General features: G+C 40.0%; 1 protein-coding gene across 1 annotated transcript in view; it reads left to right on the plus strand.

The window, feature by feature from the left end:
• LOC128737539 (CUE domain-containing protein 2-A) overlaps window positions 1-14,034 on the plus strand; it is a 69,875-nt gene that overhangs the window by 33,437 nt on the left and 22,404 nt on the right. Inside the window, exons 3-5 of the mRNA XM_053832210.1 lie at window positions 1,872-2,013; window positions 2,071-2,293; window positions 2,345-2,514. Of these exons, the coding sequence (XP_053688185.1) occupies window positions 1,872-2,013; window positions 2,071-2,293; window positions 2,345-2,514 (535 nt within the window). The remainder of the gene's footprint in view (window positions 1-1,871; window positions 2,014-2,070; window positions 2,294-2,344; window positions 2,515-14,034) is intronic.

Genomic DNA, 14,034 nt, shown 5'->3' on the forward strand with positions numbered 1-14,034 from the left:
AACAAACGCCATTGTTCGGTGCGATTTATTTTTGTAGCTTGACGTCGTTTCTGATTTTTCGTTACGTTACCACACCTTTTTAAACCACATTGACTACTAACGCCATCTCTTTTCTCAATGGAATTACTACTGCTTATAAATGTTAGTGCAACCATCTGAATGAATGTATGCGTGTAATGTTGATGTATACGATGTCATGCAATGATTGTAGTGCAGTTGTGATGCTAGAGTGATGACACATCCACATGTCACAACCTAAAAGTTACCACCGTTATACGTAGAGGGCGTATTAACCCTGTCCGTTGAGATTTGACAGAATGCCCAGTCTGGAGTTCTGCAGTCTTCGTCTTTAGGCAAATCTTCCCCTTTCCTCTTACTGTTAACGATTGACCAAAAGTTCTTTGGATTCAATCTAATATTACGCTGCATTCGATGCGTATATCGTTTGTACAAGTAGCGTTTGTATTCGCGATGCATGTTGCTTACACGATTAAAATTCTGCTTCAATAACGCGTCACGCAGTCTGCAGTATTACCGTAGTGCCTGGAATCGCTACCATTTGAGTTGTAGTAAGCGAGAGTTTAACGATGGTGGTTTACGCAACGGGCTGCGGCGGGTTGAGTTCTAAAAACCGCCAATCGTTAGATTCAAAGTCGGCTCTGCGAAAGCCCAAACTCGTTTCCTCCAGTATTTTCAGACTGAACGGGAAAGCTTTGGTGAGGTGAACCGTTATGGTCAGCGCTGAGTGACTAGGGTCGAGAGACACCAACTTCGAACATCTCGCACAAACTCTCATTGTTAGTCAGTATCAAGTCAAGAAGACGATCGTTGCTATTAGTTACATCATGCAATGTGAAAAGTGATTGTATGTAAAAATTTATTAATTTAAAAATTGTAGGTACATTAATATCATATATAAAACATGTCAATAATAAAAATGAAAGCAAATTTTGATACATCAATACATCATAAGTGACACTTGAACTCAGTAACAAAACATGATTGCTAGTTGATTTGAACAGCTGATTATATAATAATTTCGATATTTTTGTTATCAAATCTTGCTCGGGAATTGCTTTTAAGGGGATATAAACGACTAAATTTTTGTAAAAAATCGTTATTTTTTTATTTCAGATTTTGATTCTGCAGTCTTTTCCGCTTATTGTGATACTAATTTTGTAATGATCCGACCACGGGAAGTGGCCGAAAAACGATCATACACATAAGCATTCCAGTGCGGCGTGGACCAATTTCAGCGGAATAAAACGCCGCACTCCTGGAAAACCACGATTTATGTACCTTTTTTTCGGAAACTACACAACGTATTGGAACAATTTTTTTTTGTTTTGTTGGTAGTAGCTTGGCAAAGGCTTTTATAACTTTTGAGTGTCGTAAATAAAACACAGCTTGAGAAAAACGAAAAAGAAGACGAAAATATGGCCGAAAAACTAAAATTTTGTCTTCTTTTCTTTTTCTCTGGCTGTGTTTCGTTTACAAACCTCAAAAGTTATAAAAGTCTTTGCCAAGCTACTACCAACAAAACAAAAAAAAGTTTGTTCCAATACGATGTGTAGTTTCTGAGAAAAAGGTACATAAAGTTTGAAAATCGTGGTTTTCCAGGAGCGGTGTTTTATTCCGCCGAAGTTGTTCCACGCTGCACTGGAATGCTTATGTGTATGATCGTTTTTAAGCCACTTTCCGTGGTCGGATTATTACAAATTTAGTATCAAAGTAAGCGGAAAAGACTGCAGAATCAAAATCTGAAATAAAAAAATAATGCTTTTTTCTAAATTTTTAGTCGTTCATGCCCCTTAAAGGAAGAAGATGAATTAACTATGTCATTTATATAATATATAAATATCTTGTTATAGGTTTCATTGAAATGATGTCGGCTTATTTCAATGATTTCGCAAACATCGAGCCAGCAACAGTTTGTTCATGGATTTTTCAATTAGAAAATCAGCTCTCTACGAAGCAAGACGTTCCTGGGGAAGTACACAATTTGTCCTTAAAGTAAGTAGTTGATTATATTATAATATTAGAAAAGAAACGATTATTTGATTATTTTAGTTCATTAAGCCTGGCTGATATTTTGCCAGAAGAAAAATTACGTGGCCGACAGACTTCATTGTTAGAATTAGAGACTGCTGCCAATGGTGTTGCACATCCTAAGCGTGTCCAACATCTATCGGAAACAAGTGATGCAGGCTCAACGGATAGCTCCAATTGTGACCTTTTTAGTGAGGAATGCGAAGTTCTTCAAGAAATGTTTCCAGAAAGCTCTTTAATTGAGGTATGTACATATCACTAAAATTCCACAAATATGACATGGTAAAGTTTACAGGTTAAGCATTGCATTCTTATTGCTAACGGGGATGTTGATCGTGCAACTCAAATTTTACTGCACCGCCAAGAGGCTGGACAAAGCCTAAAAGGAAATCCTAGTAACATGCAAACCAGCAAAACGCTTCCGCAAATTGATGAAACTGAGCTCAAAAACAGAATTATTTCAAGGTAAATTGTGAAACGCGGTTATTTATTGGTTTGATATATTATGCTACTTAGTAACCTATTACCTGTATAATGTAGGTATGTATGTATGTATGGGAACTACCACCTATCTTAGCAGAACAACTGTTCATAGCAATGGACATATCTTGACAAGGGGAATCGTACAAACATAACGATTGGTCACGTTTACCAGCTTCTGTATGAAGGGCCAAAAGGGAATCGGTCGGCAAGCATCATAACTTGCACGTACCAAGGGTATTTAAGAATCTTCTTCCAGAAACTAGATCATATGAGCCAATCGTTGAGTAAGCCCTCCCAATCTGCCACAAAAGACGATCATTAAGACTGTCGCAGTGGCCCAATTTAACCCAATGCCCTTCTGGCATACAAAAAAAAGCCCTCCCAATGCAGAATGGCCCCAATAGGTGGGGAGAAGGGCCCGCTCATTATCCACAATGTGTTGTTAGCCGGGCCAAGGTTAACCTTAGGAAGTTGACCACTTCACTCTCCCTAAGCACACTGCTTCAAACAAGTACCCTGATGGACCCTCCCATTCATTGATGTTATTGTTTTTGTGTACTTTAAAGATATGATTTTTAAGTGACTTACTTTTAAGTGATAATTACTTCTGTCATTGCACTTAATTATGGTCTTTGGGTTATAGGTCATAGTTGAATGCTTTCTTTGATTGTGGATATATTTAATATAAATATTTTCAATGTGAGTGCTCTGGTCCATACAACCCGTTTTCTGTCATGTACTATTATTTATTCTTTTTTATGATCTTTTTGTGTTATAATTGTGTTACTGGATCATAATTATGTTAATTACTTTACGATGCTTTCTATTTTGTTTTTTTTTTTAATATTTGGAGTGGTTCCATTATGATTTTTAATTTTAAGAAACCCGAAATAATGATATAAAAAAACTATGAGAAATCAGTTCACCGATACCGAAGCTTATGTACTATTAACTTATTCGATTTGTCCGAAATAGCGCGAGCAGTTATTAGATACATACCGATAGATATTTGTTGGATGGAACGGTAAACAGATACAGGATAACGATTGAGGATGATGGACAAGCTGTGGATCCACCAACTTTGGACGAGGTTATGAAAGCAGCGAGAGAACTGAAAAACGGCAAAGCAGCTGGAAAGGACGGTATACCCGCGAACTTTTGAAAGTCGGGAGCGAACGGCTGTATTGTGCAATCCATCCATCATCAATCCATTATCGAGGTATTACTCTCCTCAATTGTGCATACAAAATTCTCTCCCGCATCCTACTTCTCAGACTGAGCCCGTTACAGAAAACCTTTGTTGGCGAATACCAGTGCGGTTTTCGAGAGGGACGCTCCACGACGGATCAAATGTTCACCTTGCGACAGATCCTCGATAAATTCCGGGAATTCAACTTGCAGACTCATCTTCTGTTTATAGACTTCAAGGCGGCGTACGATTCAGTTAAACGAAACGAGCTGTGGCAGATTATGCTTGAACATGGTTTTCAAACAAAACTGATAAGGCTGATACGTGCTACCCTTGATGGTTCAAAATCAAGCGTCAGGATAGCGTGTGAGACTTCAGACTCGTTTGTGACGTTAGATGGTTTAAAGCAAGGTGACGGACTATCGAACTTGCTGTTCAACATTGCATTAGAAGGTGCTATTCGAAGGGCCGGCGCGCAGAGAAGCGGTACCATCATCACGAAATCTCATATGCTCCTAGGGTTCGCGGACGACATCGATATCATCGGTGTTAACCGTAGAGCTGTGGAAGAAGCGTATACGCATCGTAAGGAGGAAGCTGCGAGGATAGGGCTTATCATAAATTCTACCAAAACAAAGTATATGGTGGCTGGTAGAAAAAAAAAAAAAAAAAAAAACAAAGTGAAAAAAACGGGTTTTAAGCATTTTTATTTGAAGTTTAAACGTGAAAACCGAATCTATTCTTGCTTATAATATATACGTTATTATTTTCTATGCAAAAATCTACGAAAAAAGACAAAAACGAAGGAAATTTTTTTGGACGATTTCTGTTTCGTGCTAGAAGCGTTAACTCAACTTGTACACTCATTTTTCGAGTTTTTCAGACTGTAGAGCCCACAGGCAATTGATTTTATAAAAAAAAATTGATTCATATCCTGCAAATTATTTTTTTTGTGTCCCCCGATTTTTCAAGCCAATTTTCAAGGGGGGAGGGACAAAAGCTTTAAAACTGATTTGCAATGGCCTAATTTGAATATAATAAATGGTGATAAGCCGCAATTTGATTTATATCGAAAAATAATATGCACATGCAAGATTTACGGAACCACGTGACAAACTGGAATTTATTATACCTGAAAAGAAAAATCAGGCATTATGAAACGAATCAATACAGTCCCTAAGTTAATAAGGATTTCCTCTTACCAACGCTAATATGCAGAGATATAGCGCCCTACACGCTTAGGCTGTTACCTGAATAATGTAGGACGTAAAAAATGATAGGGTGATCGGAGAAGTATAAGGGTCATTCCGTTTATTCTCAGGCCCCTCATCACCCTTCCTTCATGTTGAATTCGATATTATCCCGATGAAGCTTATTGACGAATTCGACAGAAACTTATGCGCTGACGGTGGTGGTATTTGGAACTACCCAAACGATGAGTAAGTTGACAGTTTGCTTGAAGAGTCGGAAAAAGTTAACTTTTTTAATTTTCTCAATATTGTAAAACAATGTACAAGTGAAATTATTTTTGCAAAATGTAAGAAAATTGTGTACTTTATTTTTGGTACATACGCACATAAGAAGGGCTCCATATAAAGTAGCGACCAAAATTGCCGAATGTAAAATTTCACATTTTAGCACATGCTTAAACGCGGTTTTGTAGTAAATTGTCTATATTTTTATGATTCGCGAATTAAATTTTGATAGAAAAGAAATATCATGTAGAAATAAGCCGTCAAAGTTGCCCATTTTAAAAGTTGGAAAAATAAGTCATTTTAAAAAAGTCAAAAAATTAAATAGTTATCGCGGATGTAAATATTATTGTTATATATCATTTTAAAACTGATATCTTAGCATATTTAAAAAGTGAAATGAAAACAAAAATTAAACTCAATGAGGTGCACTATAGGCTACTTATAATAAAAATGAAATTCTCATAAACTTTAATCAAAAAAACAACTCTTGTCGCCTCTTGTCGCCGCAGTTTCTTACAGTGCGCCTGAAAGCTCGAAGTATGTTGTATCAAAATATGAATTAAAAGTTTGCTATAATTTGACGTTTTCCGAAAAAAATTAATTTTAAAATTGTCATATTTTTAGCAAGTCTTTAAAATTTTAAATAATCTTTCAACAAATTTGATTATCTTTGTTACTAAATTTATTTGATACCTGAAGAGAGTTTCAATGAGAAAATGGGAGAATCCCCGCGAGAGAGAAAAATTTTTTTTTGTCAAGCAAATATTTATATTGGAAACATTTAATCATTTTTCCCCAAATCACCCTAAATATGAGTTCTTATAAGTTTAAACCATTTCTTTTATAACAAATATAATCTAGAATCAATTTGAAACTAAAAAATAATTTTGGCCAAAAATCGCAATTTTCCGACTATTGTGATACGTTGGCAATGGTTTGTTCCAATTCGTCAATTGCCCGTGCAAGAATGAGCTGAATGCACTGGTTAGCTGCGCCAGGGATAGCTATAATTGAAAACAGCACCACCATGTGGCACGAGGTGGGTAAAGTAGAGGAAACATTGAAGGGAGGGTAAGCCCGATTGTATACCATTCCCCCGAAAACCATTCCCCAGAAAACTATTTCCCAGAATATGTCATTCCCCAGAAAGTCATTATCCCGAAAATACCATTCCCCAGAAAGCCACTTCCCAGAACTTACCATTCCCTAGAAAATTTTGTCCCACAATGAGCCACTTCTTACAAAGTTATGATAGATCATTCGGGCAAATGTCACTGGGCCGAATATCGGTAGCACTAATAAGATTGTATGACATTTGCCTGAAAACTACTTGCCAGAAAATTATTTGCCAGAATGAACCAGTTCCCAGAAAATCATTCCCCAGAATGAACCATTTCCCAGAAAATTTTATAAAAAATCTCTGTCTCCCAGGAAACTTCACCAGAATGGACCATTCTCCAAAATACATGTATTTGCATGAGCTTACCAGAAATTTGAAACAATTAAGCGTTTTATTGGTTCTTGACTATTTTTTTGTCAGAAGGGCATTGTGTTAAAAGGCCACTGCGACAGTCTTAATGATCGTCTTTTATGGCAGGCCCCGATTACTATACACAGTTTACGTACCGCTCATACCCATCGATGGATCTTGTGTCCCAATTCGGTACTTTTTATAAAGCCAATGACCGTTTTGGAATTTAGGCTCCATACCTGATATGGAGTAAGAAGGAAACTGCCGAAGAAGAGTACATTATTTCCGCAAGTTCCTTTAGTTTTACCATGAACATGCGGAAACAAGCCGTGTGATGTATTACTGAAATGTCAAAAATGCCGTTCAAATATTACGAACACGTCCGTAAAAAGCTGAATACATGGATCAAGTGCATGACAAATACTTGAAACAATAAAAATGTTTCTCGCTGTCTAGTTTTCGAGTAATTTCCTATTAACAGTTTCCCTAAAATCAGCTTGTAGTAATTTGGATTTAACTATTACTGTTCGAAAACTGCGACAGCATGTTCGGCCTACTTATTGAGTATATGCTGTCCTTACTCGCTATCGCTCGTTCGGATTCAACTAAGGGATAGCCCCTACTAGTCAATAAACCAAGAAAAATGCTTGCACCTAAATTGAGGTCATCTCGGCGGGGCGGCTGACCCCACCCCCTCCCCCGCAGTGGCCGGCGCTTCCGGCGGCGGGTCGCCGGTGAACACTCGCGGCCTACGGCCGTATCGCCCTAAACCATCTAGGAAACACTTGCTACTAAGACGGTAAATAAGTCACACCTTGTGATTTAACGGGAAATTAGCAGGGGCTTCAAATGGTGAGTTGACAACCTGGAAGGAGCGTCAAACACAGCTCTGGTCCTCACAAGCTCCCGCCTCACGCCTCCACGAGTCATATGCTACCAAACGCGGCGTAGCCTGGGCAATGTTGTCAATCTGACAATAGCGAAGTGAGGAGGTGTGACGCGAATACTGACGCGGTAACCAAAGCATGGCGGTAGAGGAAATGCTTCGTCAAACACGTGCGTCTGTTCACCAAGGAGGTGCGGCTCAAACAGCGTCTGTTCCCCATGTTAGGGGCGGCTGATTATTATACTCGTCCTTATGCCAGCAGGGACTCTAAACAGTGCTGTGCACGATGATCCTCCGGCGAGACAGGGGGTTAGGGGCAGGCCCAACAAGCCGACCTGGAAAACAAAAAGTTACCAACAACGAAGAAGAAAATAGGGATCCGAGTGATCGGCGTCGACCTACGCGACGAAATAAGGACTACGATTGGAAACTCGGGACATGGAATTGCAAATCGCTCGGCTTCCCGGGTTGCGATAGGATAATATATGATGAACTACATCCCCGAAACTTCGAAGTCGTAGCACTGCAGGAACTTTGCTGGACAGGACAGAAGGTATGGAAAAGCGGGCATCGAGCGGCTACTTTCTACCAGAGCTATGGCACCACTAACGAGCTGGGAACCGGCTTTATAGTACTGGGAAAGACGCGCCAGCGTGTGATTGGTTGGCAACCGATCAACGCAAGGATGTGCAAGTTGAGGATTGAGGGCCGTTTCTTCAATTACTGTATCATCAATGTGCATTGCCCACACGAAGGGAGACCCGATGACGAGAAGGAGGCGTTCTACGCGCAGCTGGGGCAGGTGTATGATGGCTGTCCGCGACGGGACGTGAAAATCGTCATCGGTGACATGAACGCGCAGGTAGGACGGGAAGCTATATATAGACAAGTAATCGGGCTAAACAACCTGCATGCCGCAACGAACGACAACGGCCAACGATGCGTAAATTTTGCAGCTTCCCGCGGTATGGTAGTTCGAAGTACCTTCTTCCCCCGCAAAGATATCCAAAAGGCCACCTGGAGATCACCAGACCGACGAATATAAAACCAAATTGACCATATTCTAATCGACGGTAAATTCTTCTCTGATGTTATAAACGTTCGCACCTACCGCAGTGCGAATATAGATTCTGATCATTTCCTAGTTGCAGTCTGCATGCGCTCAAAACTCTCGACGGTGCATAACACGCGTCGAAGTCGTACGCCGCGACCCAACATCGAGCAGCTACGAGACACCAGAGTTGCCCAGGAATACGCGCGGCAGCTGGAAGCAGCGCTACCAACGGAAGAGCAACTTGGCGCAGCAACTCTTGAAGATGGTTGGAAAGGCATTAAGACCGCCATCGGTAGTACTGCTCTTGCGGCACTAGGTACAATGAACCGAAAAAACGATTGGTTCGACGGCGAATGCGAGCAATTAGTGCAGGAGAAAAATGCAGCACGTGCGAGAATGTGGATCGATATAAACAAGCACGGAACAGGCAAAACTCGGTCTTCCAGAGGAAAAAGCGCCAACAGGAAGATCGAGATCGCGAGGCGATGGAAGAACTGTACCGTGCTAACGATAAACGGAGGTTCTACGAGAAGTTAAACCATTCGCGCAAAGGCTATGTGCCGCAGGCCGATATGTGTCGAGACCCAGACGGTAATCTTCTCACGGACGAACGTGAGGTGATCGAGAGGTGGAAGCAGTATTATGACGAGCACCTTAACAGCGATGTAGCTGAACATGTAGGTGACGATATGGCAATAGATCTTGGAGCACGTGCAGAAGACGACAGAATACCAGCCCCTGACCTCCAGGAGGTAGCAGAAGAGATCGGTCGGCTGAAGAACAATAAAGCGGCTGGGGCTGATCAGCTACCCGGCGAGCTGCTGAAATACGGTGGTGACGCACTGGCTAGAGCGCTGCACTGGGTCATTGTCAAGATTTGGGAGGATGACCTACTACCGGAGAAGTGGAAGGAAGGCATTGTGTGTCCGATCTACAAAAAGGGCGACAAGTTGGATTGTTGCAATTACCGCGCAATCACACTGTTGAACGCCGCCTATAAGGTACTCTCCCAACTTTTATGTCGTCGATTATCACCATTTGCAAAGGAGTTCGTGGAGCAATATCAAGCGGGATTCATGGGTGCCCGTGCCACCACGGACCAGATTTTCGCACTTCGGCAAGTGTTGCAGAAATGTCGTGAATACAACGTGCCCACGCATCATTTATTCATTGACTTCAAATCGGCGTATGACACGATCGATCGAGATCAGCTATGGCAGATTATGCACTACTACGGATTTCCGGATAAACTAACGCGATTGGTCAAGGCGACGATGGATCGAGTAATGTGTGTTGTTCGAGTATCAGGGGCAGTCTCGAGTCCCTTTGACATCATTACACGTACCTTTGAGAGGATGGCGTAAACGTACATTGGACTGAAAGCTGAAGCCAAACGGATTGGACTTGTCATTAATGTATCGAAAACAAAATACATGAAAGGAAGAGGTTCTAGAGAAGTAAATGCTGACCTCCCTCCCCGGATTCATTTAGACGGTGATGAAATCGAGGTGGTAGAAGAGTTCGTGTATCTGGGTTTACTGGTTACCGCAGACAACGACACCAGCAGAGAAATACAAAGACGCATTATGGCAGGAAATCATGCCCACTTTGGATTCCGTAGGACGCTGCGATCGAACAAAATTCGCCACCGCACGAAGTTAACAATCTACAAGACGCTGATTAGACCGGTAGTCCTTTACGGCCATGAGACATGGACTATGCTCGTGGAGGACCAACGCGCCCTTAGTGTTTTCGAACGGAAGGTGTTGCGCACCATCTACGGCGGAGTGCAGATGGAAGACGGAACGTGGAGGAGGCGACTGAACCATGAATTGCATCAGCTGCTTAGGGAACCACCCATCGCTCACACCGCAAAAATCGGTCGCCTGCGATAGGCTGGGCATGTCGTGAGGATGTCGGACGACTGCCCGGTTAAAAAAGTTCTTAATAACGATCCGACTGGAACGAGACTACGGGGCGCGCAACGAGCATACGGTACCATAATTGCGTGGGTGGAGAACTACTATAGCGCCTACATTTATACTTCATTTCTGACCTACTGCTCTAATTCTTCGGCTTGGCTCGCGAGCTTTCACTTATCGTGGTATGGGTTGGCTTTATAGATGGGCTTGTATCTACCCTGCGCAGGGCTTTTATAGCATACTCACTCCGATTAGCGAAGACACTCTACCTCACGGCGATGCTGCTTTCCCAGTAGCTCCGGCTACAGTAATTCACCGCCCGAAGCGGTTTATGTTCCGAACTGCACTATGCTGGCTCCAAAACAAAATGGCGTCTACCTCAGCATATGCCGGCTAGTCCAACCAGCGGGTTTTATGTGCTGCACGGGCCGATTAATCCAATCAGCGGCGGTTTTAGCGGTGCCAGAATCCCCGATTCTAGCCGAAAGCGGGTTGAAGAATGTGCGGCAGGAGGGTGGATGAGCTTTGCGGCGGTGTGGTTATAGCTTCGCCGAGCGCTTAAACGAAATCGAAATATCCGACACAAAACGCCGTTGAGCGGTTTTGATGTTCTCCACACTTGCTAGCAAAGTCTCCACCACGTAGCTAATCCTGTCTGCGCAATCTAACTCGTTTAAAGTCGTGAAACACAAAACACACACTCTGACTTGCTCCACTGATCAGATAGAAAATGATCGAAGCGAGATTTGAAATACCCTCAGATAGGAACGAGGTTTTTAAATTTGAAAGCGGAATTTTGTAACGAACTTCTGCGACCAATTCAAACGCGAACAAATCTCTCTTTTTCCCTTTGGTTTTATGCATCTAATAATTTCATTTCCCAGAGTTTATTGAACTTTCTTCGGCTAATTTGAAGAAGAACATGGCAAGTAAGTCTACGCTTCGTGCTTCGAAATTTGAGTTTTGCGAATAGCGAATGAGCGGCTCTAGGAAAGAGAAAACTCGGCTTGTACGCAAGATGCATTGCGTATGCGTAGCCAACTAGCCATAATTTCTAGTGGCACATGCTCTAATTGCTAAACTTATCGAAACTACAGGAGCTAACCGATTTAATAACCCTAAATGCTACACTATTGCAGATTGCAAGAAAAATCCTCACATTGAGGTTATCTTGAACTTATCGGTTAGCTGTACCAAACCACCAAACGATAACCGCATGATTTATTACAATATTTATTAAGTATTTGAAAATTTATCAAATCAATTATTTTCCACCACAAACACGTTACAAAACTGATATTTTGTCGAACCACAAGCCAGAAAATTTAAATTTTAATTTTGCGGTTATCTCGCGGTTATCTCCTGAGCGCGTTACCACCGCCGCAGCAGGAGGATTTATTATAAGCGCCGCAATAATTAATTCGTAAATGATTACAAAAGTAATCTCTGATTACTACGCACTTATACGCCTTACTGGAAACCTCTTGGTTTTACCCAAGTTCTGAGAGCCAATGAGATATGCCACAGGTGAGGAAAGAGCTTCGATGTGTTTCACTGATTTTTCCTTGAATTTTTTTTCACCAATGTATGGATGTTTAACATATAACAAATTTGTTTATTCAACCCGCAATGAAATGAGACAAATTTTATCTATCAAAGAGGAGCAAATGAACACCAAAAATTTATCCAATTCCAACCTGGACTGAATAAATAAATTCGCTGTTATAGAAACATATCTTCATCCTCACCTTATATATGCTCTAATTGAGTAAAACAACTATCAATTTGTCAAATATGAAATGGTTCGCATTCTAAACTGATTTTAAGGCTGTGAACCATTCTGCGAAATTTTTAACTTTTTAGTTTAAATTTGACAGTTCGATTGTTTTTTCTCCTCCAGTGCACATAAGAAGGACTCCATATAAAGTAGCGGCCAAAATTGCCGAATGTAAAATTTCACATTTTAGCACATGCTTAAACGCGGTTTTGTAGTAAATTGTCTATATTTTTATGATCCGCGAATAAAATTTTGATAGAAAAAAAATATCATGTAGGAATAAGCTGTCAAAGTTGCCCATTTCAAAAGTTTGAAAAATAGGTCATTTTAAAAAAGTCAAAAAATTAAATACTTATCGCGGATGTAAATATTATTGTTATATATCATTTTAAAACTGATACCTTAGCCTATCAAAAAATGAAATGAAAACAAATTTAAACTCAATGAGGTGCGCGATAGGCTACTTATAATAAAAATGAAATTCTCATAAACTTTAATCAAAACAACAACTCTTGTCGCCTCTTGTCGCCGCAGTTTCTTGCAATGCGTCTGAAAGCTCGAAGTATGTTGTATCAAAACATGAATTAAAAGCTTGCTACAATTTGACGTTTTCCGAAAAAAAATAATTTTAAAATTGTCATATTTTTAGCAAGTCTTTACAATTTTAAGTACTCTTTCAACAAATTTGATTATCTTTGTTACTAAATTTATTTAGTACCTGAAACTCTCAATGAGAAAATGGGAGAGTCCCTGCGAGAAAGAAAATTTTTTTTGTCAAGCAAATATTTATATCGGACACATTTGATCATTTTTCCCCAAATCACCCTAAATATGAGTTCTTATAAGTTTAAATCATTTCTTTTGTAACAAATATAACCTAGAATCAATTTGAAACTAAAAAATAATTTTGGCCAAAAATCGCAATTTTCCGACTATTGTGCAGTGGTTAAAATCAGTTCATATTTGACAGATTGATAGTTGTTTTACTCATTGAGAGCATATATAAGGTGAGGAAGATATGTTTCTCTAACAGCGAATTTATTTATTCAGTCCAGGTTGGAATTGGATACATTTTTGGTGTTCATTTGCTCCTATTTGATAGATAAAATTTATCTCATTTCATTGCGGGTTGAATAAACAAATTTGTTATATGTTAAACATCCATACATTGGAGAAAAAAAATTCAAGGTAAAATCAATGAAACACATCGAAGCGAACCATCGAACTGTCAAAACTAACAATGCTCCCGAGCAGGGTTATTTTCAAAAAACCATCATACCGTCAAACGGGGTAACTTGCAACAGTTCTCAACTATGAGTGCAAGTGAAAACTTATCTGTAGTACTTTTGAGGACATTTAATTATTACAAAGTTATTAGGTCTACCACAGAACAATTTCACATATTGAGAAAAAATATGCGATCAATATTGGCTGTTGTAGAATTTTTTTAACTATTTGTTGCAAGTAACCCCTTAAACGGGGTAACTTGCAACAAGCAATATTTTTGGAAATTGAACGAATTTAAAGATTTGTATGAGTTTCTTTTGATTTGAATATGCAAATGATAATCCGACTTGCGATTTTTAATGCTTTTGCTATGAATATACGCAGAAATGCCCTATGTCACGTTGGTGAAAAAAATTATGAGCCCCGTAACGGAAATTACAGAAATAACTTTTTATATTATTCATGCAGTTGATATTCCTTGTCTGGATCCGATAGAGCTGT

Source organism: Sabethes cyaneus, chromosome 1, assembly GCF_943734655.1.
Source record: "Sabethes cyaneus chromosome 1, idSabCyanKW18_F2, whole genome shotgun sequence".
In the NCBI taxonomy this organism is placed as follows: Eukaryota; Metazoa; Arthropoda; class Insecta; order Diptera; family Culicidae; genus Sabethes; species Sabethes cyaneus.